The 26,763-nt window shown below is 36.7% G+C and overlaps 1 protein-coding gene across 5 annotated transcripts in view; it reads right to left on the bottom strand.

The window, feature by feature from the left end:
- The window catches only part of UBR1 (ubiquitin protein ligase E3 component n-recognin 1), a 168,866-nt gene that overhangs the window by 20,819 nt on the left and 121,284 nt on the right, over nucleotides 1–26,763 (bottom strand). For all 5 annotated transcript variants that reach the window (XM_029237186.1, XM_029237188.1, XM_029237187.1 and 2 more), the window contains 11 exons: nucleotides 25,515–25,720; nucleotides 23,814–23,907; nucleotides 22,896–23,045; nucleotides 19,964–20,061; nucleotides 16,521–16,614; nucleotides 15,087–15,235; nucleotides 10,989–11,044; nucleotides 9,850–9,946; nucleotides 6,010–6,077; nucleotides 4,868–5,018; nucleotides 243–330 (listed from right to left, as the gene is read on the bottom strand). In XM_029237186.1, coding sequence (XP_029093019.1) covers nucleotides 243–330; nucleotides 4,868–5,018; nucleotides 6,010–6,077; nucleotides 9,850–9,946; nucleotides 10,989–11,044; nucleotides 15,087–15,235; nucleotides 16,521–16,614; nucleotides 19,964–20,061; nucleotides 22,896–23,045; nucleotides 23,814–23,907; nucleotides 25,515–25,720 — 1,251 coding nt within the window. The remainder of the gene's footprint in view (nucleotides 1–242; nucleotides 331–4,867; nucleotides 5,019–6,009; nucleotides 6,078–9,849; nucleotides 9,947–10,988; nucleotides 11,045–15,086; nucleotides 15,236–16,520; nucleotides 16,615–19,963; nucleotides 20,062–22,895; nucleotides 23,046–23,813; nucleotides 23,908–25,514; nucleotides 25,721–26,763) is intronic.

Here is a 26,763-nt window from a genome sequence, read left to right as displayed (position 1 = left end):
CACAGGTTCGTGCCCTGGTCCGGGAAGATCCCACATGCCGCGGAGCGGCTAGGCCCGTGAGCCATGGCCACTGAAGCCTGCGCGTCCGGAGCCTGTGCTCCGCAACGGGAGAGACCACAGCAGTGAGAGGCCCGCATACCATAAAAAAAAAAAAAAAAAGTTATACCGCCAAACAACTGAACAAAGATGTGGAATTATAAAAACAATACTGAAATAGACTGGACTAATGGACTGTTACTCACCCACTTGTATACTGAGAAACTTCTGCCAAGAAAGAAGATGCAGAACGAGCCTCTTCACTCTCTTCTTGAATTTGTGCAAGGGGGAGACCTGAAAAAGAAATTCTGAAAGATAAATCTATGAATTTGCTATTCAATTTATCAATTAAACCTCAATTTCATGGTTCCAGGAAAATAAGCAATGTCAACTCAACTGAGGTTCTTTCCCTTGTTCTCAGTCTAAATTGTTGATCCTGAATATTAAAACTGTTACGTAAACTTTAACAGTATGTTAGCTAGAGAAACAAATCGGGCAGAATCACAGCCTTGCTAAACATGATGTTTAATAAATGTTTACCTCATTATAACATGACCAGGTAAATAAATTAGTGGTCATCTACCTGCTCTGGGTTCCTAGCTGTCCTGTCTAGCAGGTAGAAATTCAACCTCTAGAAAGGAAAGTAGGTTGCTGTTCTGCCTTCTTGCTCAAGCAAAGAGACACATAAAAAGAATCTTGTGGGGTTATTTTCCTCCATAATCTATCCTTAACCTTTAGTAGGACCATCCTAAACCTTTCCAGCAACTGCCACCTCTCCCACTTAAGTTAAAATTCTGTGTAAGCCATTGAAGTTCTCTGAACTTTAGTTTTATTGTATTAAAATGGGGATAAAAATGCCTATCTTCAGTCTGCTGCGAGGGATGGGTACAGCACATTTGAGTAGTACTCTCTTGTTTTAAAAATATTTTGTTTATCCATTAATTCATCTGAAAGGCCACAGTTAAAATTACCCTGAGTCTCTTACCTTGAATATTGCCAGTTCTTTTCCTTTTTCAATTAAGGTCTCTTTAGAAAATACACTTTTTTTTTTTAAAGGAAAATATATCATGAACTCATACTGATATTTCCAATTTAAATGTAAGAGTTCAATATTTGTATATGACTGTTTTTTTCAGTATGAGGTAAATTTTACATACAATAAAATGCACAAATATTAAATGCACCATTTAATGAATTTTGACAAATTCACACACCCAGGTAACAAGATCTTTTTACATTAATAAACTTTATTTTTTAAAGCAGCTTTAGGTTCACAGCAAAACTGAGAGAAAAGCACAGATTTCCCATATACCCACTGTTCCCAAACACCTACGATCTCTCCCACTATCAGTACCATTCACCAGGACTGGCACATTTGTTACAACCTATATTGACACATCATTATCACCCAAAGTCCATAGTTTACATTAGAGATAATTCTTGCTGTTGTATATTCTACAGGTTTTTTTTTTTTTTTTGCAGTACGCGGGCCTCTCACTGTTGTGGCCTCTCCCGTTTCGGAGCACAGGCTCCGGACGCACAGGCTCCGGACACACAGGCTCAGCGGCCATGGCTCACGGGCCCAGCCTCTCCGCGGCATGTGGGATCTTCCCGGACCAGGGCATGAACCCGTGTCCCCTGCATCGGCAGGCTGACTCTCAACCACTGCGCCACCAGGGAAGCCCCATTCTATGGGTTTTGACAAATGTATAAGATGTATCCATTAGTATAGTATCCCACAGAGTAGTTTCATTAAACCCTAAAAACCCTCTGTGCTCTGCCTATTCACCTCTCTCTCCCCTAACCCTTGCCAATCACCACTGGTCATTTTACTATCTCATAGTTTTGCATTTTCCAGAATGTCATAGAATCATACAGCATGTTGCATTTTCAAATTTGCTTTTTTCACTTAGTTATATGTATTTAAGTTTCCTCCATGTCTTTTCATTGCTTCACAGCTCATTTCTTTTTAGCACTGAAGAATACTCCATTGCTTGGATGTACCACAGTTTATCCAGTCACAAGGACATATGGGTTGCTACCAAGTTTTAGCAGTTATGAATAAAGCTGCTATAAACATCTGTGTGCAGGTTTAGTGTGGACATGGGTTTTCAGTTCATTTGGGTAGGTGCCAAGGAGTGTGACTGCTGGACTGCATGGTAGCAGCATGTTTAGTTTGGTTAAGAAACTGCTGAACTGTATTTCAAAGTGGCATGGGCTTCATTCCTACCAGCAATGAATGAGAGCTCCTGTTGCTCCACATCCTTGCCAGTACTTAGTGCTGTCAGTGTTCTGGATTTTGCCCATTCTGATAGATGTATACTGGTATCTCGTTGTTGTTTTAATTTGTAATTCTCTAATGACACCTAATTGTAAACATCTTTTCATATGCTTATTTGCCATCTGGATATCTTCTTTGGCAAAGTGTCTGTTCAGGTCTTTTGTCCATTTTTAACGAGATTGTTTGTTTTCTTACTGTTGAATCTTAGAGGAGTTCTTTGTATATTTTGGGTAACAGTTCTTTATCAGATGCATCTTTTGCAAATCCATTCAACCAGTTTGTGCCTTATCTTCTCAATCTCCTGATAATAATCTTTTGCAGAACAGAAGTTTTGAATTGTAATGAAGTCCAACTTACCAATTATTTCTTTCATGGATTGTACCTTTGGTGTTGTACCTAAAAAGTCACTGCATACCCAAGGTAACCTAGGTTTTCTTCTATGTTATCTTCTAGGAGTTTTATAGTTTTGTATTTTTACATTTAGGTCTATAATCCATTTTTAGTTAATTTTTGGGAAAGGTGTAAGATCTGTGTCTGTGTCTTGCATGTGGATATCCAGTTGTTCCAGCACCATTTGTTGAAAAGATTATCTTTCCTCCATTTGTCTTTGCTCCTTCATCAAAGATCAATTGACTATATTTATGTGGGTCTATCTGGGGGCTCTCTGTTTTGTTCCATTGATTCATTGGTCTGTTCTTTCACCAGTACCACACTGTCTTGATTCCTGTAGCTTTACAGTAAATCTTAAAGTCAAGTAGTATCAGTCCTCTGACTTTGTTCTTCTCCTTCAATACTGAGTTGGCTATTCTGAGTCTTCTGCCTCTCCATATAAACTTACAATCAGTCTGTTGACACCCAAAAAATAACTTGCAGGGATTGTGACTGGGAGATTATTTGGTTTTTACTTAACTTTTCTGAATTTATTCTTGTGTGTCTTCCTTCTTATACTGAAAATTTGGTTCCCAATGACATTAACACAATCACTTATTTGGTTTAAAAACCGCCTAAAATAATTTCAAAATAACAATATTAGTACTACTGATACCACTAACTGAGTTCAATTTAAGATTTTTTTTGTAGTTCTTCCATTATCAGAATATATCCTACTAGGGAAGTACAGTTGAAATACTGTTTTTTAAAGTCACTTAAGCAATTATTTTCTTGATACACTTGTTAGGTTCATTTGTTGTTTTCAATTGTCAAAAAATTATTTTCACCATTTAGATTTTTTTTTTAGTTAAGTATAATTAGGGTTCTAAAATCAACTACATTAAAAAGACATTCACAAGAGTCTTTGCTCAAAGTATTGTACTCTTTACTTTGTCCTAGAGGCAACTCTTTTTAATCAGTTTTCGGTTTATACTTCTGTTGTTTCATTTATTAAAAAAATAAGCAAGTATGAATATATGTAAGAATGTATACACATGAATACACACAAAATACCTCACACAAAGGTATATACTAAAACTAGTGTTCTGTACCCTACTTTTTTCACTTAATAATATATCCTGGAGATCACTTCTTCAATAGATCTTGTTCATTCTGTTTTATAGCTGCACAGCATTCCATTATATGGATATACCATAGGTCATTCAACCAATCTCCCAGTTTTTTGCTATTCCAAATAATGCCACAATGAATAATCTGTGCTTATATCCTTTCATACTTTTGCCAGTAGAGCTTTGGGGTAGATTCCTAGAAGTGGGATTGGTGGGTCAAAAGGTAAATGCATATGTAATTTTGCTAGATACTGTTCTAAGGTCACTTTAATTATCTGTCCTCTAAATTATTTGAACTTTCAGTAGCCTTTATTGATCACTGATACTCAAAACCCAACTTTGCTTTCTATTAAGAGCAGAGTCTATAAGGACAACTATACCACAATTCCATGATATTACTCATGTATCCTCAAATGAACATTCATCCAAAAAATATTTATTGAGTTCTTACTGGGTATAACAAAAGTTGCTAGACACTTGAAGCTTATGAGGGAAGATTCTGAAATTTGAATGTTCCCTATTAAAGAAACAGTAGGCAAGAAGGAGCAGGGAGAAAGGAGAAGCAGGGAAAGGAGTGGAACAACAGTAAGATATAACTATAAAATAAGACACTATGTAATAACTGCTATAAAATGAACAAAGTACTATCATTCTAGCTGGAGGAATCAAGAATGTTTCGTAGACAGGCTTATCGAAAGGCTGAAAGTATTTAGGTAGGAACAAACACTGGAGAGACTAATCCTCAACCTTGAGATTGGGGAATTTGAAAAAAAAAAAAGAAAGGGAAAAGCAGATCCAAATGGTCTCCCTGTATACCTAGAGAGCAGCTGCAAGTTAGAGAATCAAGTGGTTGACCTAATTATTCCTGTCACAGTTCTTCTAACCTTTCCGTTTAAACAGCATCCGCAAAGAAACAAATGAACAGTCATTCAATAAGAGACATAATACAGAACTTAGAAATATATAAAATGATTAATCACAAGCATAATTTATTTTGCCAATAAATCATGGGCAAATGTTATTTACAGTTAACAACTGATGGGAGCTTTACCTGTGTCTGTGGTTAGAAGTATCTGAAGCATGTGTGCCATGGTGATCAAATGGAAGAGATAAAGGTGGTTATAGGAAGAACTAATTGATGAAGGCTGCAGATCAACAGCATCATCCCAATACAAGGATGGGAACGCTAACACGGTACCCACCTATGAGAGAAAATGGACATCAACATGGGTAACAACAAAGACCAACACAAGTTAATCTCATAACTAAATGTAAAGAACACCAGATCCTGCACTGTTTGTGTTTTTTTTTAATAACCACCATATTTTTCCTAATTATTCAACAAGATATTTTATAATATAATATACCACAAATAGAGGACAAATGTCATCGCCAAACAGATTTAACCCTTTGCTGGGTCTACTTATTCTAGTTCTAGGTAGTGGTCTCAACCCTGCGGTTTTAGAAGATTCAACATTACAATCACTTGGGGAGCTCTTAAAATAACACTGATACACAGGCCCCACCCCAGTCCAATCAAATCATAATCTCAGGTGGTCGGGCCCATTTACCAGCATTCTTTTCAAGGTTCCCCCAAGAGATTCCAAAAGATAGGGAGACAACCACTGGGTAGAGGATACTGGCTAACCTTGCATCCACAAACTCCATGCTCCCAACTTCACCATGGCTCTTTCTAGAGAACTCGCTTTGAAGGAATGGAATCTTCACAGGGATGGAAAAGCTGTGCAAGAAACTCACAAAACAGTTGCCACCTAACCATAGGTGTTTTGGGGGAAGCCTGGATGCACCCATGGCCTGGTCCCTATCACGAATAATTAATGATTTTAAGACAGCTCACCCCATCATTCACTGCTTAGAATGTAAACAAGATGGGGAAAAGAGGAAGGGGGAAAATACATTATTAGAAAAAGTTTGCTTGTATAGACACTAACTAAATATAATCAACTAGAATAAGACCTATTACAAAGTAAAGGGTAAATGTGGTTTCATTTTTAAAGTGATTTTCATGGTCTCAGTCAAATCTGTATCTATTTGTAAAGGGAATGGACAAAAGAGACTAAACTTTGAACACTGATAATTTATAATCTTGAACAAAGAGCATAAATTTCAATGAGGAAAACACACGAAATTCTAAGCTTGAGTGACTAAAAAAAAAATTTACTGAACACTTACCAAAACATGAAATAGATCTACAGATAGAAGGCAAGGTGTAGCTTCTGATTTTAGGTTAGGAAGAACAACTAAAAAACAAAAAAACCTTAATGTAATTCAGTCAGTCATAAGCAATGTAGTTAAATATAATGCAAGATCTAAAACAAAAATTTAACAGGGTTATAATACAGAAACTGATAAACTGGTATATCACACCTTTAAGATATAGGAACCATAATTAAAGATAAACTAAACTGAGAAAAGGCTCTAAAAAGCCCTGGATGCAATTTAATGGTTGAAATATAAGATACAGGGGCAAAGGGTAAATAAACTAGGATGACTGAAGTAAGAAATTGTTTGATAAGTATTTGCTGAATGAAAAAGAATTCCTTTTATACAATGTTCCCTACCACTTATTCCCCCCTAACTACGCATTTCTAAATGTTCTGTGATACATAAAATACGTGAACAATTTGGGGTTTGGAGCAGGGAGAGCATGAAAAGCACTGTAAATGAAAGGAGTATGGAGATGATCCTCCTGAATTAAAATTAGATAATGGTTTATATGGGCTGATGAATGGAAGGAAATGCAGACAGCTCAAAAACTTTGTCTTTCTGATTTGATCAGTCTCTAAATTTGGAAGTCAGAGAAAGAGTGACAAGGAAGTGAAATCAAGAATTCAAAACAACAGTAAGGGTTTTGTATATATAAAAATGAGGGAATTAATTTATTTCAATAAAACTATTATTTGTTTAAAATTCAGACTAGGGGCTTCCCTGGTGGCGCAGTGGTTGAGAGTCCGCCTGCCAATGCAGGGGACACGGGTTTGTGCCCCGGTCCGGGAAGATCCCACATGCCGTGGAGAGGCTGGGCCTGTGAGCCATGGCCGCTAAGCCTGCGCGTCCGGAGCCTGTGCTCCGCAACGAGAGAGGCCACAACAGTGAGAGGCCCACGTACCGCAAAAAAATAAAAAAAATTCAGACTAGGTGAATTTCTCAACCCCAAATCCAAGATTCTAAACAAAACCATAAAAGTTAAGAGCATGGGCTTTGGAGTCAGACAGAAATGGGATGTAGTACTTCCTGCGACTATTTGTCATAAGCAAGGTACTTGACTTCTCTAAGTATACAGTGTATACAAGATTGTTGAGAGGTTCGTTAACATGTGCATTAAAAGTACTTATCCTGAGCTTGGCATACAGTAATCGATAAACGCTATTAATATTGGCTTTAAAAAACAAAGTGATAACAGGGCTCTGCCATTAACTCGCTATGTTAATAGCTAAGTAGCTATAAATAAATAAATAAATCTTCCATTTATGCTAAATTAAATATCTCAGCAAAACTTATGTGATATAGCAGGAAGAGCATAGGTTTTATGGTCAGGCTTGGATTCAAATATTAGTTCTGCCTCTTTTTATGACCTCGGTCAAGTCAAATAACTTCTCTGTGCCTCAGTTTCTTCATCTGTAAATCAGGAAAATGACAATTTCCTGGAAGAATGGCAGTTCAAAGACATGATTATATAAAAAGATCCTTGTACAATGCCTGGCACATACATGGCAGTGAGCATTGTATGTCCTGTTGCTACTGCAGAATCAACATGTTACAACATTATTCATCACCTTTCACACAAAACAGCTCTCTATTGTGGACTTTCTGGACTTCCCTATTTCTCTCAATAATCTAGTTATGCATTTTAATTCAAAATCTTGCCTCCACCCATCACAATCCCCTCCCTAATTTATGCTACTACATGCAGATGCATGTTACCTTTAATTTTTCCTTTTTCCAATCCAACCTATACAATATCAAATTAACTTTAGAATATTATTGCTCAAAATGTTTCAAAAATTCCCAATAACTTGAAGAATAAAGTTCAAACTTCTCATTGGGGCATTTAAGATCCTCTATTTTTATCAAAACAACTTCATGCTTCTCTATCTATCTACAGGTGCCACTACTCCTATCAAACTTGCCTAACTTGAACATATCACATGCTTTCCTACCTCCTCAATCTGTTTAAATTGTGCCCTGGGCTTAGAATGCTGTCTCTGTTCCTCTCAGCTTATCTTTATGGACCCTGTTAGAGGAAAAAAACAGCAGAGCCCCACAGTGATCCCTTCCTGTCTCAATTCTTGAAGCATGTATTCTTACCATATATCTGGCATTTGGCTACATTATAATGTGAGTTTTCACAGAGGTTCTGCTTCTTTAATTCAATCATAAGCCTTACAAATGGCAGGGACCATATATTCTACCTCTATACAGAGTTTATAGCCCTAACACCTTGCAAATAAAGATGTTCCTGCTAATAAATTTTCACATACCAAACTTTTACATAAAGGCACAAAGCTACATTACAGAGCAAAAGCACATCAATTCTATTAGTTACTGCCAATTAGAGATTATGCACTATTATTTCAGTTTCTGCTATCTGTGATGATGTTAAATAGTCTCTTTGTTTGGTGCTTATTTTGACGTGTTTTAAACATTATAAATCCCATAACGTGTGATGAATGTAAAAGCAGGGAGACTATTTGGAAGTGCTGGTAAAACAAGGTATCCAAATTATAACTGAAATGAAAAGGGATGCCAAAAAATTAAAAAACAAGACCAAAATATTACTGTGCAAATAGGATAAACTGTTAACAATAGGAAGAAGTCCTAAGAATAAGAAGCATGTTTAACACGTGCAAAATTCTGGGCCTGTGCAACTGACCAATAAGAGAAAAAGTAAATGAAAAAACAGAAAAAATTTAAGTGTGTAGCTAGGGAACAGCATTAATATTAGATTCCTATTAGCATGAGATTAATTCAGGAGATAGCTGGAAATAAACTTGAAGATATAAAACTTGTCAGGGTAAAAGTTCTAATGAAATCTAGGTGGCAGATTTGGATGGAGCCATGGAACCCCCATGTCATTAGAGTGACAGAAAGCTGCCCAGGAAGAGCTCCCTAAGAAGCTTGTGGGAATCAACAAGGAGGAAGGTGACCTGTTTCAACAGACTTTCAAGGTAAAGTAACTGGTCAATTTTGGGGAAAAAAGCCTGTTAGATCAGCTAGAAAAACACTATGCCTGGCTTTAAAGCTTAAAAAGACTGAATGACTCTCTTATTTGGTAGAAACATACCTAGGAAGTGCAAGCTTAAACCTCTTTACCTGTGACATATTGAACTTACGAATAAAAAGACTTATAAAAACAGTCTTTTTTAAGCCTGACCTATTTAGACGCAAAGGAGCTCCTGTAGTACAAATACCTAAATGGAAATGCAGACAACCAAAATGAAAGCCAAATCATTCTACTACTGTATAACCTCTAATCCCTCTTTCTGTTTTTATATTGAGCACCATATGGGCTTAATTTCTAGCTTGTTAGAATCTAAAAAAACCCCCAACTCAGCTGTTATAGCCTGTCTCTCAAAGAAAAGGGCATGCATGGACCTACAGTCTGAGATTACCACACTTAGCACTTCTATTATTTTTATATGACTTTGATACACACCAGCAAAACTAAACATATTTTTAAATGTTCTAGCCACATCACTGCTCCCTTTTCGAACCAGACTGAGATATAAGATGTTAGTGATTGTGGAATGTTGGTTCAAAAAAGCCCCTAGGTGGATATAACCGATACACGTTGACAACATTTGAAAACACTTGGCTTTAAAAATAAGATTGCAGGTATTAAAGGGGCAGCCATGTGTTTTGTTTTCTTTTTGTTTTTTCTTTTGTAAGGCTGTGGTAATGAGTATCCAAAATTAGTGCAGTGTGTTGTTTCCTAATAAAATACACTGCCAGAAATGCAATGGGAAAAGACACATAAATAACATAATAATAATAATTCAGAGAAGACTCTACCTGATAGAAGACGAATCAGATGTTTCTGTATCAGGACCTGAGAACAGGTAATCCTTTGTGCAATGGCAAACTGCATTAATGCTTTTAGACCATTATGCTAGATTGGAAGAGAGGGGAAGATAAAAAGATAAGGGAAGATAAAAGACCTAAGTCATTCAATGTAAAAACCAATCCCAGTCTGCAAGAATTAGTGCAGACTTACTATATACTTTACATTCTTGCAAATTTAGTTACAATATTTTTAATACTTCTAAAAAGTTTTATGACTTCACCGAATTTTTTTAATAGATCTTCCCATGACAAAGAGGTATTAAAGATATAATCATCTCAATTCTCATTTAAGTACTCATTTTCCCCAGAGTCATTCTCTTAAATATCTGGCCTAAATTATTCTATTGAGGCCTGTGCAAATAAACGTATTTACAGAAATTCTAAAATGATGGCAGAAAATCACTGAATTCAGGCAACAGATCTTCTGCTTCCCAGATGGAAGGATGGGAACTATAGGGAAGCACATCGTGGACTCCAAGTCCCCTGTGTCAGCTATCAGATAATGAGAGAAATGGCTAGGAAGTAGGTGGTCTAGGGAATCCTGTTACCCAGTTTGTTTTCACAGGGCTACTGAGCACATTTCTTAAGTACTGTTTTTCAGGGTCCCCAATGTTATGAGGCTTGGGCCTGAGGCAGGAGTATAGTTATACAGAGTCAGGATCTGCCCATCAAGGAGTCATGGTTTAGTTTTATTCTTGAATTCAGTATGATGATTTATCTAGAGCTAAGCCAGCATTAATACTTAATATTACATGATGGTACAAAATTAGTGAGAAGGAAAAATGTAAGAGACACTAGGGTTCTGATTTGGAAATAAACAGAGAAGGGGATAAAAAGTAACCAAGTATCATCAGAAATCTTTCTGTGAATTACATTTAACCACTAAGATTGAGAAAACTCTCCAAAGTGTACAATGTTGGCCTTTCAGTCTCCTATGAGACTGAAGTAGCTTTTTTTTTTTTTAACAGAATTCTGCTAACTTTTACAGAAAAAGGAGTGAATAAAGATTTTTTTAAATGATAAATTTACTGTGGACTCCCTAAAAAAGCATACCATGAGTTACACGTACCCTGCTGGAATACACATACCTGTCTATTTTGAAGTGCTCCAAACAAAGGTTTTCCTTCATCTCCCAAGAGGTTTTCTCAAAGAGTAAGAAAAACAAAAATGATAAATTCTGAATACTGCTACAATTGTATACTTGGTTTCTGTCTATCAGATGTTCTTTAACTAAACTTATTTTTGACCAGATGCTTTGCACTTTTCCCCTTCAAAATTTCATGTTTAAGTCTATGCCAAAATATCCCCCCCACCCAATTTTTAAAAATATTTATTTATTTCGCTGCACCGAGTCTTAGTTGCGGCACACGGGATCTTCGTTGCTACATGTGGGCTCTTTTAGTTGTGGCATGCGGCACCGGGTCAAACCCGGGCCCCCTGCATTGGGAGCACGGAGTCTTAACCACTGGACCACCAGGGAAGTCCCCCAAATTTCCAAACTTTTGAGTGAGAGAATACTACAGAGGCAAATGTAGATCATTCACAAATTGCTACTACAAATAATAAAGTCCCTGCAGCAATCAATAAAGAATACCTGGGGGCTTCCCTGGTGGCACAGTGGTTGAGAGTCCGCCTGCCGGTGTAGGGGGCACGGGTTCGTGCCCTGGTCTGGGAAGATCCCACATGCTACGGAGCGGCTGGGCCCGTGAGCCATGGCCGCTGAGCCTGCGCGTCCGGAGCCTGTGCTCCGCAACCGGAGGGGCCGCAACAGTGAGAGGCCCGTGTACTGCGGAAAAAAAAAAAAAAAAAAAAAAAGAATACCTGGGAAAAACAAAGCATTCTGGTTCATTTATCCTCCTTTAAAAAAAAAAAAAATTTCTATGCAAAAAAATTTTTTTTCTTTAATTGAAGTATAGTTGACTTACAATATTATATTAAGTTCAGGTATATAGTAATTTGATATTTTTACAGATTATACTCCATACAAAGTTATTATAAAATACTGACTATATTCCTGTGCTTTGTATTACTTCCTTGTAACATTTATTTTGTACCTAGTAGTTTGTACCTCTTAATCTCCTTCACCTATTTTGCCCCTACCCCTACCCCTCTCCCCTCTGGTAACCACTAGTTTGTCCTTTGTATCTGTGAGTCTGTTTGCTATATTTGTTCATTTGTTTTATATTTTAGATAGCACATATAAATAAAAACATACAGTATTTGTCCTTCTCTGCAAAAAATTTTTAAATAAGTAATTTTTTTAATATAGTAACACCTATTCTGTTAAAAAATAATACATAAGACAGACGTAAGTAACGTTATTGCTCTTTTAGGTACTATTAAAAAACAATTAGATTTATAGGATAAAAAGATGAAACTGAAAATACCAAAAAAGCATGGGTTCAGAAATATATTTTGCCTTGTTGGCTAGGGTATTTATTACTAAATTACTCTTATTTTCACTGATCCTTGGTAGCAAACACATCTGTGAGAGTGGAAGGCTTATTTCCTATTTTCTTTTTGCATTTTTTTATCATGTATTTTTTCTTATTCTAGCTTTGAAGAAAGCAGAAAAAATAGAAAAACAGAACTGGCTAAAAATGGACAAAATTTTGGCTAATCTAGACACCATTAAACACAAAATGCGATAGTTAAAAGGTCAGTATGAACTAAATCAAGTATCACCATGTTTAATTCTAAATGTAACCTCAATTTGCTGGTAGTTTTTTTTACCATTAGATACCAGATGTTTAACTGAATATTATATATTGCGTTACAAAAGTCACTTGAGCAAGTATAAAACCTATTGATATATATTTTCAGTTCAGTACTGATTTTATATTTGTAAATTTTATATTAAAATGAGTATCACATGATTTATATATACATTTTTAAAATTTGGAGGATGTGTGGATCATATAACCACCCTACTGGTTTTGAAACAATTCCTGAACTGACATTTTATGGACTTTGGAATTAGTCATTAAGCAAAACTTTGTTATTTCCTGGGTATTGCTTGGGAAGAAGTTTTGTTAAATAATCTGAGCGAGGAAGTACTAAATTCTTCAGAGATTAGTGCCTTTATCTCAGAAGGGCACCCTCTTGTTATGCGGCATAAGATATTTTACTCACAAAGTGATCGATTGACAATATTTGTCCTCTTCTTCCATTCTCTTTGTCAGACCCTCTGTTTTGATTCCTCAACTATTCTTCATAACTGTGCCAACACATCCTGTATATGTCTCTCCACACCCACAGGGAGTGAGATAAGTTAGCTGTTTATGTACTAGGAATAAAGTACAGCATTATATCCACTGCATGGAAAAAGCCCTAGAGTGAAAACTATATAACACTCTATTAATCAAATAGATTCAAATTACTATGTTACAGAAACACATATGAAGACTCAGTCCTATTCTCCAATGAATTTCTCATCTACTCTATAACAAAACTGTCACTTTTTAAAATGTTCAATGCCTAAATATAAATTTCTAATTCCTAATGCTTGTGTTCCCAAAATAGTAAATTGTAAAAGTACCTTCATTGGAAATCTGAAGATATTTAGTAGATTATGACTCCAAAAGAATGCTTTACATTTCATATCATATTGTTCAGATTCTATTTAAACCTCATCTTTTCCTTTTCTCATTTTATTTAATCATAGTAAATATAAACCTGTGTATTTTTTACCCACAATTTAAGTCTGACAGGTTTGGAAATAACTTCTAAAATCCGTTCACAGAGACTGATGCTGATGTCCAGGAAGGCTCTGTGAAAGAAGTGGCTTTGGACTTCCCTGGTGGCGCAGTAGTTAAGAATCTGCCTGCCAGTACAGGGGACATGGGTTTGAGCCCTGGTAGATCCTACATGCTGCAGAGCAACTAAGCCCGTGTGCCACAACTACTGAGCCTGCGCTCTAGAGCCCACGAGCCACAACTACTGAAGCCTGCACACCTAGAGCCCGTGCTCCACAAGAGAAGCCACTGCAATAAGAAGCCCGTGCACCGCAACGAAGAGTAGCACCCTCTCTCTGCGACTAGAGAAAGGCCTGTGTGCAGCAACGAAGACCCAACGCAGCCAAAAATAAAATATAAATAAATAAATTTATTAAAAAAAAAAGAAGTGGCTTCATGTTAGTTACTTCAAATCATGAAATAGTGTCTTATTACAAAACTATATTTAAATGAAGAAAATGTGGTAGAACCATTAAAAACAACTACCAGAAAAACTGGAAAATGAGTCTGAAACTGGCTTGGATAAAGATGACATGAAAGAATTACAGTTCTTAACTCTTTTTCACGTAGTACTCTATCTTGTGACTGTCATGAGCAAATATATTAATTTAAAAATCTAAGCAATTCTTCACTGCTTCGCTACCCCTGTCTTTAATGAGATATATAACACTGTGTAAGTTTAAGGTGTACAACAGGGGTCCCCAACCCCCAGGTTGCGGACCGATATCGGTCAGTGGCCTGGTAGGAACCGGGCTGCACAGCAGGAGGTGAGCAGCGAGTGAGCGAAGCTTCATCTGCCGCTCCCCATTGCCTGCATTACCACCTGAACCACTCTCCCACGCCCAGGCCACCAGTCCGCAGAAGAACTGTCTTCCATGAAACTGGTCCCTGGTGCCAAAAAGGCTGGGGACCGCTGGTGCACAACATGTTAATTTGATAGCTACACTCTTCTCTAAGAAGCTTTCAACATGGCAGAGAACTTGACAGTGGGCTTCCCTTCAGACTTGGTAGGTTTCTTGCTGCTAATCTGTCTCTCCTGACCACCTCAGTCTTCCTTTCTCTTTCCTGGTAATTTTTTAGATGACTTTAGTTTACCTTTCTTTTTATCTCAAAGTGTAAAAGAAATAAAAATACTGGACATTTCTGGGTTGATTCTTCTTCCTTTGTTTTTCTCTGATCTTCCAGTGTTGTAACTCTGCCACCTTTCGAATATAGCTTGCTTCATGCTGTCCCTTTCAAGTATTTTTAGTTTATATGCTCATTTTTGTAGTTAAAAGAGATTAATACAAAATATTCTAAGGCTAAATGGCATCATGTCACCTAATCTGATATACTAAGAGGCCTTAAACAAGTCAAAGTATTCCAGGCCATCAGGGAAAAAAAGGAATTTTGGTCAATCAATGTTAATTCTGTTTCTATAAAGCTCCAAACTAGTTCTTTTATAGGCTTTACCAATTGCCTGGATAGTGAAAGCACATGTGCTCCAGGTCATCATGGGGATTCGAGGATCCGTTTCATCAGGAGGCACTTTCAATCCAATTCTATAAATTGTTGTGGCAAAGAGAAGGACCATTTCCTTGATGCTATTAGAATATTTTATCCTAAAAATAAAACAAGAAAAATTTATATTGATATAATGGTCTAGTAAAAGGGGCTACCTATTGAGAAGTCCAATTAAGTACCAAAGCAAGAATTTAACTCCTTTTGACAAAGTAAACTACCCTTTGTCAAATTAGATATAAGAGCTGCTGAAGAAGATTTATTCCTTAAGAAAAAATGGGAAAAGCAGAACTGTAACTCCTACAGGTAGAAAAATGTCTCCAACAAAATGGTAATGACCCAGATAACTTCTTATAAAAGATGCAGTAAATGTTCACAGCAGAAAGGGTCCAGGTCCAAATTAAGGAACAGATTGGAGAGAGGATTAAAACTCAGAGGAGGGCTTCCCTGGTGGCGCTAGTGGTTGAGAGTCCGCCTGCCGATGCAGCGGACGCGGGTTCGTGTCCTGGTCCGGGAAGATCCCACATGCCACGGAGAGGCTGAGCTTGCGCGTCCGGAGCCTGTGCTCCGCAGCGGGAGAGGCCGCAACGGTGAGAGGCCCGCGTACCACAAAAAAAAAAAAAAAAAAAAAAAAACCTCAGAGGAAGCAGATCTGACATAAGTTTTAGTGTATGGATAAGGGACCAAGAAGTACTTCTGCGCTGATAGGGGTGTGTGTATGTCTGTGTGTGTATATAATAATATATGTACTAGCAATGATTATTTCTGGTTTCCTGAACTTCTATTTGTTGCAAGTAACAAATATTTTCAGTAGCAATGGGATACATAATGTAAACAAGGATCACAACTAGAAAAATGTAGCTCAGATAATATTCATTAACTAGTAATATCTGATTTGGATATATTATATTTTTCAAAGTGCCTTCATATAAATATCTTTCCATTAATGTTATGACGTAAGTTAGAAGACCACTGTCTCAATCTTACAAACAAGAAAATGAATTGTGGTAGGGTTGGAGTGACCTGAGACTTTTCAGAAGTCACAGAGCAAGTCAGATGTGATTTTAACTTAAGTCTCTTAAATTCTGTTCTTCTTGTAGGTTGGACTATATAAAAATAGTATTTTTGTTGGTCAAAAACAGTTAATTATAAAAAAAAAAAGTTAATTATAGGCATGGTTCACCCTAATACATATTAAATACATATTACTCTAATATCTCAAACCACTTAATTTCATTAGTACAAATAAAACTCTAGGGAGAAAGCAACAAGATAAAAATGGGATAAAGAAAACAATTTTACAAATAAAGCAAGAAGGAAGGAAAGAACTGTTCTTCACTCTTATTTTCACAACCACTTACAAACTTCTCTTGTTTAGATACTTACGCAGACTGAACTCCAAAACTCAGAATAGAATGGAACTCAAAAGTGGAATCACCCATTCCTTGATCAAACAAGACTGGAATTGTTGGCTTTTCTCCTTACAAATTAAAAGGAAAAAGAAAGAAAAATCACAGGAGTTTAGCCTGACACACACTTTTCTAGCTTTTGTAAATTATATATGATCATTTTAGAAAACTTAGAAAATGTTAATAAGCAATAAATAATCATTCACGATTTCTCCACCTAGATAACCAGATGGCATTAGGGTGATATTCTTCTGTTCTCCATATAAATGTTACACGTGTAGATTTTTTTTAAAAAGGACAACATCTCTAGTACTGTTCTGTATCTTGTTTTTTCACTAACAGATCGTAAATGTCTTCCACATCAGTAACTGACCCTCTATATTTCTATTTTTAACAAATGCATAGTATTCTATTAGTAAGGCAGCATGCGTTAGTGAATAAGAACAAGGATCTGGAGCCAAGCTGCCTGGGTATGAATCCTAGCTCTGCCAGTGACTGTTACTAAGACCTTGGGTAAATACTAAACCTCTTTGTGGCTCCATTTCCTTATCAAATTAGAATTGTTATTCCCGTATGTGAAATGACTTGTTTTCTTCTGGTGGCTCTTGAGATTCTTTTCTTCATCTGTGGTTTTCAGCAGTTTGGGTATGACCTATCTAGGTAAGCTTTTAAGTTTGAAGTTCACTGAGCTTCTTAAACCTATAAATTTAAGTCTTTCTCTAAGTTTGGAAAGTTTCCAGCTATTATTTCTTCACTATTTTTTCTGTACCATCCTTTTTCTTTTCAGGACTTCAATGACACAAATGTTGGGCTAAAGGGAAGAAAAAAATGTTCCATATGCTCCTAAGGATACTGCATCGCTTTTCTGCATCACTTTTCTGTCCATTCTTCATTGTGTAATTTCCCCTGATCTAATTTCAAATTCACTGACTCTTATCTCACCGTCTCCATTTTACTACTGAGCCCATTCAGTTAAAATTGTATTCTTTTTTCTAAAAGATTTAATTAATTAATTAATTAATTTTGGGGCTGCGCTGGGTCTTCCGTTGCTGTGCGCGGGCTTTCTCTAGTTGTTGCGAGCGGGGGTTACTCTTCATTCTGGTGCAAGGGCTTCTCATTAAGGTGGCTTCTCTTGTTGGGGAGCACAGGCTCTAGGCACGCAGGCTTCAGTAGTTGCAGCACACGGGCTCAGTAGTTGTGGCGTGCTGGCTTCAGTAGCTGTGGCTCAGGGGCTCTAGGTGCGCAGGCTTCAGTAGTTGTGGTGCACGGGCTTAGTTGCTCTGTAGCATGTGGGATCTTCCCAGACCAGGGCTCGAACCCATGTCCCCTGCATTGGCAGGCGGATTCTTAACCACTGCGCCACCAGGGAAGCCCCCATTCAGTTAATTTTTTAATTCATATAGTATTTTTTCAATTTTGTTATCTCCATTTGGTTCTTTTTTTATAGTTTCTATTTTTTCCTGATGAGAACTCCTATTTTTCCATTCACTTCACCAGCGTTCACCTTTATTTCATGTTTCATGACTATAAAGCTGCTTTATACTTTTTGTCTGAAAAGTTCAACACTAAAACATCTCAGGATTGGCAGTTGGTTGACTGTTTTTTTCCTTGAGAGTTGGTCAGATTCTCCTGGTTCTCTGTACCTTCAGTAATTCTGGATTGTGTCTTGGATACTTTGAATATTACATTGTGAATATATTTGAACATTACTGGTCCACATTAACATTCTCTGGAAAAATGTACCTTTTTTGTTGTTGTTCTAGTAGGCAATCAACCCAACCCAAATCAGGTTCAACAAGTTCTGTCTCACTCCCTGTAAGTGGTGGTTCCAATGTTAGTTTTCAGAGCCTTTGCTATGCTGTTTGGGTCTGCCAGTATATGTACTACTCAGGGCTTAGTCTGGAACTTGAGTGGTGGTTTAATGCAGCTTCAGTCTCAAAGCTGTTGCTATGCTTCTTTGGGCCTGTTCCACACACGTGCAGCTTGGAGGTGAGCTCAGGACTTGTGTTTGTCTCAAAAGTAGGAGATTCCCTTCTACAGCTCTCTCCTCTCTGGGATTCCCCCTATACTCTCTAGCTCCAAGGGGCCCTTTTTCCCAGTTCCTCTGGTCAAAATGACCAATTTCTCTCAGTTTTAGTCCCCTGTGCTGACTGGGACTAACCTTGCGGTGAAGCTGTGAGGCAAAGAAAAAAATAATGAGGATTCACCCAGAATTTTTTGGAATATAGTGGTCCCATTTCTCCCAGATCTTTTGGCCAGTAAGACTGGTTTTCCCTTGGGATTTTAGATATTTATGTGGCCACCATGGCAGTGCAGTTCCATGACTGGAGCTGGCCTTGGGAAAGAGCCAAAAGAGAGGGAAAAAAAACACAACAAGTGGCATGGACATATATACACTACCAAATGTAAAACTGATAGCTAGTGGGAAGCAGCTGCATAGCACAGGGAGATCAGCTCGGTGCTTTGTGACCACCTAGAGGGGTGAGATAGGGAGGGTGAGAGGGAGGGGGATGCAAGAGGGAAGAGATATGTGGATATATATGTATGTATAACTGATTCACTTTGTTATAAAGCAGAAACTAACACACCATTGTAAAGCAATTATACTCCAATAAAGGTGCGAAAAAAAAAAAGAATTCCCTTTACACTCTCCAGCTCTGAGGGGCTTCTTTTCCAGTCCTCTGGCCAGAAAGATGGCATCTCTCCTGGATTTTTTACTGTTCATGTCCACTGCATAGTTCTGTGACTCAGGCTACCCTGGGGTCAAAACTGGGAAATAAAGGAGGAACAAAAAAACCCCAGGAAACTCACTGCCTGTACTAAACATTCCTCAGATTTTTACGTCCACCCCAATCTGCCTGCCATTGTTTACTTCTCTGAGCCTTTACGTAGTCTTATCTCTCAACTGTGAAGAATATATAAATGGGGTAATAATTTCCAAATGTTTGTTGTTATTAATATTAATTACAACATATTAACAGTATTAATAATAGTTAACACTTATATAGTATTTACTATGTACCATGCACTGTTCTACTTTATGTAGGATAACTCAATCCTTCAATCAATGAGATAGGTACTATTATCATTCCCACTTTGCAAATAAGAAAGCTGAGGCACAGAGAGGTTAAGTAACTTGTCCAAGATCACACAGATAGTAAGTGATAGATCTAAGACTTAAATCCAAGCATTGTGACTCCAGATTAATTACTGTCCATACTGCCTCATAGTATGAAAAATTATTAAATTGAGTAAAGTGGTTTAAGCCAAACTTAGCCTTGGCCTAAAAAAACCTATTTCCTAATATTTAACAAATCTGTATGTACAAACCATATTTTAGAGCAATAAGTACTTTCAAAAAATTAAAGACTCTGACACTTAAATCTCACACAGCTAAATATAAAATAATTTTAAGCAAACCTTTAGCATGTTTCATATTATAACCTGTTATTCTGGCCAGAACAGTCTGTATCCATCGTGCCAGGGTCAAAAGTTGAGCAAGAGCTTCTGTATTCTCACTGAAAAATGATATTTAAAAATTATTAAAGCCATTGGCACAAAGTCAAACTGAAAAGCTGAATTTGTAGGGTCTTTCCATGGATAAATGGCTGTATGAAAAAGTCAAACTCCTCCAGATTAGCTTCCTAGGTCATAGAAACACTGGTGCCTAAAAATGTAGTTTTGGGAGGGAAGAAAAATTTTAAAGTACAAAGAACAAGATACCACCCATACACCCATCACCTGGAAGTAATAAATGTCAGTAAATGAAATCACCATTCTAGCTGCTCAAGTCAAAAACTAGGTATCACCACTGATATATTTGATTCCTTCACACACCACGTTCTAATCTATCAGCTAGTCTTGCAGGTTTCATCTTCTAAATGTATTCCAAGTTGATCACTTCTTTCTATCTCCATCATTACTACCCTAATCCAAGTTACACTATCCATCACCTGGACTACTTCAATAGACTGTTCTTCCTGCTTCCACAGCAGTGCTTCTTTATTATCTATACATTCATCACACAACCGCCAGCAAGATCTTTTAAAAATGTAAATCAGATTGTATCACTTCCCTATCCAAAACATTCCAATGGTTTTCCATCACACATAAAATACAGTTCTAACTTCAAATCTTAGCTCATAAGCCCTTTTAGGATCTGGTTCCTTGCTTGCTCCATTCCAAGCGTACTGCCTTCTTCCTGTGCCTTGAACCTGCTTCCTTCTTGCTTCACCTTCAACATGCTGATGTGCTCCTACTTCAGGGTCTTTGCTCTTGATATTGCCTGTTCTTAGAATTCTCTTCTCTCAGAGAGTAGCACTGCTTGTCCTTCACTTCATTCAGGTCTCTATCCAAACGTCACCGTCTCGGAGAGGAGCTCCCTGCTGACTCAATCTGTAGAGAACCTCATGCACTGGTCTGTCTCTAGCCCAAAGCTGCCAATTTAGTTTTTCTCTGTATTTCTCACTACTCAATACTCTGTATTTTTATGTTTACCATTGGTCTCTCCTCTCTGTAATATAAATTCCGTAAGGGCAGGGGTTTGACCCAAACTGCTATTAACAACCAAGGGGGACCAGAAACAGTGCTATTAAAAAGGACTATAAAGTAGAGATTTGCTTACTGAAAGGACAGCTTTAAGTGAAGTTAAAATATACAATGAACTGTGCCAAAATTCACATCTCTGGGCACAAATTTGATCTAAGAATTTTTTCAGTTCTCAGAAATGAAAGTGTACTCTGATTTGTTATGACCAATTTTCTTTAAAAATGCTAGCTTATTATTAGTTTTGATAAAGTTTTTTATATGCTCTTAACTTTAGTATCTTAGGTTATACTCATGTTGATTTTCTAACAAAAGAGGCAAATATATTCCAACTATACAGGTAAGTTCAAATGCCTAATAAAAATGTTATGTATAATCATGTATTTCAGATCCTAAGTAACAAAATTGTTACTACAGACTAAAAGTGTCACAGGGTTTGAAGAGACCTAGTTGTAAGGATCAGTCTAACTTTAGAAAGGACTGCCCTGAAGCATCCTATTCTTAAAGATATCAAGGAGGACTTCCCTGATGGCATAGTGGTTAAGAATCCACCTGCCAATGCAGGGGACACGGTCTGAGCCCTGGTCTGGGAAGATCCCACATGCTGCAGAGCAACTAAGCCTGTGAGCCACAACTACTGAGCCTGCACTCTAGAGCCCGTAAGCCACAACTACTGAGCCCACGCATTGCAACTACTGAAGCCTGCGTGCCTAGAGCCCGTGCCTGGCAACAAGAGAAGCTACCACAAAGAGAAGCCCGCACACCACAACAAAGAGTAAGTAGCCCCCATTCACCACAACTAGAGAAAGCCCATGTGCAGCAACGAAGACCCAACACAGCCAAAAAATAAATAAAACTAAAATAAATAAATAAATAAATAAATAAAAGATAAATCTTTGTGATGTCACCTTCTTCCTAAACGATGACATTCTATGTCCCAATACACTAAATAGAAAACAATTCAAAATTATGTTTTCTAATGACATGGAATAGTAGAGACAGAGCAACTACTTACTGACGCTGATTGCCAAACCTATCACCTTTGAACTCTTATGCTGTGAAAACATGTTAAAAGTGTTTTATCAATAAAATCATTTTCTTTAGAAAAACTTAGGTCTATCACTACAAAGTCACTGAGTTAAAAAAACTGAAATAATAATAATAATAAATAGTACTGTTATCATCATGTAGAATAGTGAGAATACAGAAATATACAATTACATGTTCTAGTTGTCATAAAAAAACTAATAAATCTGCTATTAAATTCTATTCACAGATGGTCAGAATATAAAAGTTTAAAAATTTATTCTAAACACTAAAAAACTATCCATAGATGAACCTATCGTTTTTATTTACCTTTATAGATAACCTTTTGTCCATGTCTCTACAACTACAGCATTTGGATCTTCAGAAAAACAGAATAGAAATAATAATACAAAGACCTGCAGAGCAACCAAACTCCTAATAGCAACTCTAATGCTGGCAAAGGACTATAAGAAAGGAATGGATCTTCTTTGCAACTTTCTTCCTTCTGTGAGTGCTAAGACGGAGATCAAAGTTCTATTACTTTAATGGCTGTTGGAAGACAGATGCAAAACATGTAGACTTGAGTAAATGAATGTTCCAGTTCCTTTAGAAACCAAAAATTGGGGCTTTTATCATATTTTTAAAGTTGAATACAAGTTATAAAATGAAAAAGTATTAATTAAATAGCAAAAAAGGAACTAGTAATCTAATTAAAACAGTCACAACAAAAGGATTAAAGACAACTTAAAAAAAATTAACCAAAACATAAATTAAAATATACCTGCTTATCCTTTGAGGTTGCAAAGGAATAATGGGGATCACAGTATTGCACAGAGACTTGCAAAGAGGGCAAAGATATTCTCCACTCTCTAAGTCAAAAAGGTCAACATGAATGCGTTGCTGAGAGCTCAGCTGTACAGCTTCAAAATACCTGCAAAATTCCAAGACATAGGTCCATTCAAAACTACACATGTATCTTTGCTCTAATCCAACTGAAAAAAATCTGGAATTTTGGCCTCAATAAACATCTTTAGAATCTACATGCAAAAATACACAAATTATAATTATAGAAGAAATAGGATGCCCATTCTTTTGGGGGCAAACTGGAGGACACATCAGGGCAGAAACAAATTTAAAATAGTTTTACTGAATTATAACTTGTCTCCTGCCTCAACAGCATGGAGATACAATACAGATACTACCTCCCTCAGTTTCCAATGACCAACTGAAGTAGTAAGGGCTATTACAGGAAAATTATGTATTTTAATCTGATGCCAAAAAGGTAAACCCTACACAAAATATTTAGCAGGAATTATATTTCTGAACTTTTGTCTCTTCCAGATATACAACTAGAACTTCATGTCCCCTATTCTATCTCAAAGGTACTTTTCCCTCTATGTTTTGAGGGGAATGAGATTTTTATAAAGATTATTACTTCTTTTATACAAATACTGATCAAAAGAGACTAATTAGCTTGTGCAAAGCAAGTACAGTGAAAATTTTAAGTTGATAACTTTACACACCAATTTCTAAGGGTGATACTATAATGAGTATCATGCAAACAAAATCAGTAATTAAAACTGCTTCAATTATTCAAATAAGAAAAAAAGAAGACACGAGAAAACATGCCTTTTTGTGGCCTTTAGAGAACTTCAATATTCCTAGCTTCTTTCAAGAACATGTCAGAAGGACAACTTACTTCTGCCAGCACACTGCATGCATTACATGACCACAGCTTCCTGTGTAAGTTCCATACGCCAAGTCTGAATCCATGAAAAGTGGGTCCACGGTTTCTGACACAGAAAGACAAAAATATGAGGTATGTATTCATCTGCCCCACAATCATAAAAAGAAACCAAACAAAAAAAGAGGTTATCAGGTCTAAAATTCTAATCATAAACTTTCTTAGGAATGGCCAATAAAAGTGTCACAATATCATGGCAGTAGTATATATATTCTTAAGAGTAAGTAAAAAGAGGAAAATATAAAGCTAGACTTTCAGGTGTGATTAGTATGGATTAATGACAACTTCTTTTTTTTTTTTTTTTTTTTTTTGCGGTACGCGGGCCTCTCACTGTTGTGGCCTCTCCCGTTGCGGAGCACAGGCTCCGGATGCGCAGGCTCAGCGGCCATGGCTCACGGGCCCAGCCGCTCTGCGGCATGTGGGATGTTCCCGGACTGGGGCACGAACCCGTGTCCCCTGCATCGGCAGGTGGACTCTCAACCACTGTGCCACCAGGGAAGCCCACAACTTCTATTCTTGATGTACATTTTATTTTAACATTAGGCTTTAAGTTGCATTACCTTGGTTGTTGAAGCAATTTTCTATGATTCAAGCACAGTTTACTTTTGTATTTTAAAAGTGATTTGACTGGGTAACTTTAAGGGATATTTAGAGGCAATATAATCTACTGGCTAAGAGCACAGACTATGGGGTTCAAAACCTGATTTCACCATTTATAATTTGTGGCTTCTGACAAGTTAATTAATTTCTCTGTGCCTCAGTTTCTTCATCTGTAAATGGAGCCAATACTGGTACCTAAATCACAGGGCTGTTATGAAGATTAAGTGAGTAAATACACATAAAGCACTTAACCAGTGCCTGGCACATGGTGAGTATTCATTAGATGTTAGCCTTTTTTATCATTATTATTATTCCAAGGGTATTTAAAAAATAAAGCAGCTAACTCCTGATGTGATATAAGAATTACAACATATTACATAATAAGTACTCCAGCCAAGAAAATGTTTAACAAGAACCTAACCACATGGCAACAACCAGACAAATCCACAATGTAAGACACTGTACAGGAAAACTGGCCTGCATTCTTCAAAACACTTATCATGAAAAACAAAAAAAAAAGGCAAGTGACTATTCTAGATTAAAACAGACATAAAATAAGCAACATAGGAAACATGTCTGAATCCTAAATGGAAAAAAAAGTCTAGCTAAAAAAAGACATTTTGAGGGCAGTTGGGGAAATTCAAATATGGATTTTATATTAGATGATATTACTGAATTAGTAATTTTCTTAAATGTTATACTGGTATGCTAGATATATAATAGATTATCTTTAGTTTTAGAAAATGCATGTGGAAATATTTAGGGAAATGTCATGAATTCCTACTTTCAAATGGTTCAGCAAAAAGAAATGGAGATAGATAGAAAGAGACAGAATGAGCAATGTGGCCATGTGTTAACCAAAATTTTAAAAAACCGACAAAGGAGCCAAAATGGCATGTAAAAATCTAGCGTCCATTTTATAAATGGGTAAAATGTGATCTGACCAAATAAGGCTAAATACAATCTCACTCCCAAACTTCTTTCAGATAGTATTTTTTCTAATTACACAAGTATGAAAAGAAATGCTCAAAAAGACATTTATTAAATAATACATACCCCCTGAGAGTTCTATGGGTTTTCCCCTGTGCTGGGTTAAGGCGGTGGATTTCTGGACACAGGCCGATAATACCATGGCATTATTTTCTAGTTTCACCTCTTGTTCTTCTTGGCAGAGGATGCATGTCAGCACCTCCTTTTCAGTAACAGACGGACCCCGTTTAGGACCCAAAGCAATTTTACAGTAGTCACTGACTGCTGGGGTGCTAGCAAGAGAAACGACCAGAAATGAGGGCACATGTTTTGGTCACTTGTCTTTATATTTTGGTAGATTTTAAGTAACTTTAGGGCAAGAACTTTAAGAATAAAAAAAATAAAATAAAAATTATATTTAGCAATATTAGCTTAAAATCTTCCCCCTTGATTTTTCTGACTTTTATCAGTTAATTTGCTTACTAGAAAATACATTCTGTGTTGATAAGTGCAAAAAGAGAAAAAGCAGATCACAAAGTAGAATGCATATTATAATTATAGTTAACTTACTGTACCAAGAAGCTGTGAATCTGTTTTTTCTGATTATAAAAGTAATACATACTTATTAAGAAATTTTGGAAAGTCTAGAAAAATATAAAGAAGAAAATAAAAAGCATCATACTCTCACAACCTAGAAATAACAACTTGTACATGTCCTTCCAGTCTGCTTTCTATTTATAACATTTTTACATAATTAAGATCACATTACATATACGGTTTGTGTCCTGCTTTACTCACTTAATATCTTAGCTGTTTTCTCATGTCACGAAATTTGCTTCAGAAACATTATTTTTAAATGGCTGCACAGTACTCTCACTATATGTGCTATAATGGTTTTATCCATTCCCTCTTATTAGGCATTGAAGTTTCTGTTCTACTTTGGTAGCTATTAAAATTTAAAATATACATCTTAATGATTTAGCAATTCATAAGATGTATTCAATGTGTACAATAATAAATAAGAGCAAATACTTACAAAGCACTAATTGTAATGTGAGGCACTGTTTCAAATACTTTATGTTACCTCATTTAATCCTTCCAACAATCCTATAAGGCAGGTACTATTATTATCTCTATTTTTCAGATGAAGAATCTGAGGCCTAGAGATGGTAAGAGACTTATCTAACAATTCATCTAGGAAGTAACCAGGCCAGGATTTCACCCAGATGATCTGACTTCACAGGCCATGCCGTGTAATACTGCCTCGCTATCCATGCAAGAAGCTCCCTGAGATATCATATATCATCCAACAAACTGGAAATAACTTAAATGGTTA

Source organism: Monodon monoceros, unplaced genomic scaffold (assembly GCF_005190385.1).
Source record: "Monodon monoceros isolate NGI ecotype Baffin Bay Population unplaced genomic scaffold, NGI_Narwhal_1 Super_Scaffold_21, whole genome shotgun sequence".
NCBI classification, from domain to species: domain Eukaryota; kingdom Metazoa; phylum Chordata; class Mammalia; order Artiodactyla; family Monodontidae; genus Monodon; species Monodon monoceros.
Note: the sequence above shows the minus strand (reverse complement) of the source record. Positions and strands in the feature narration are given on the sequence as shown.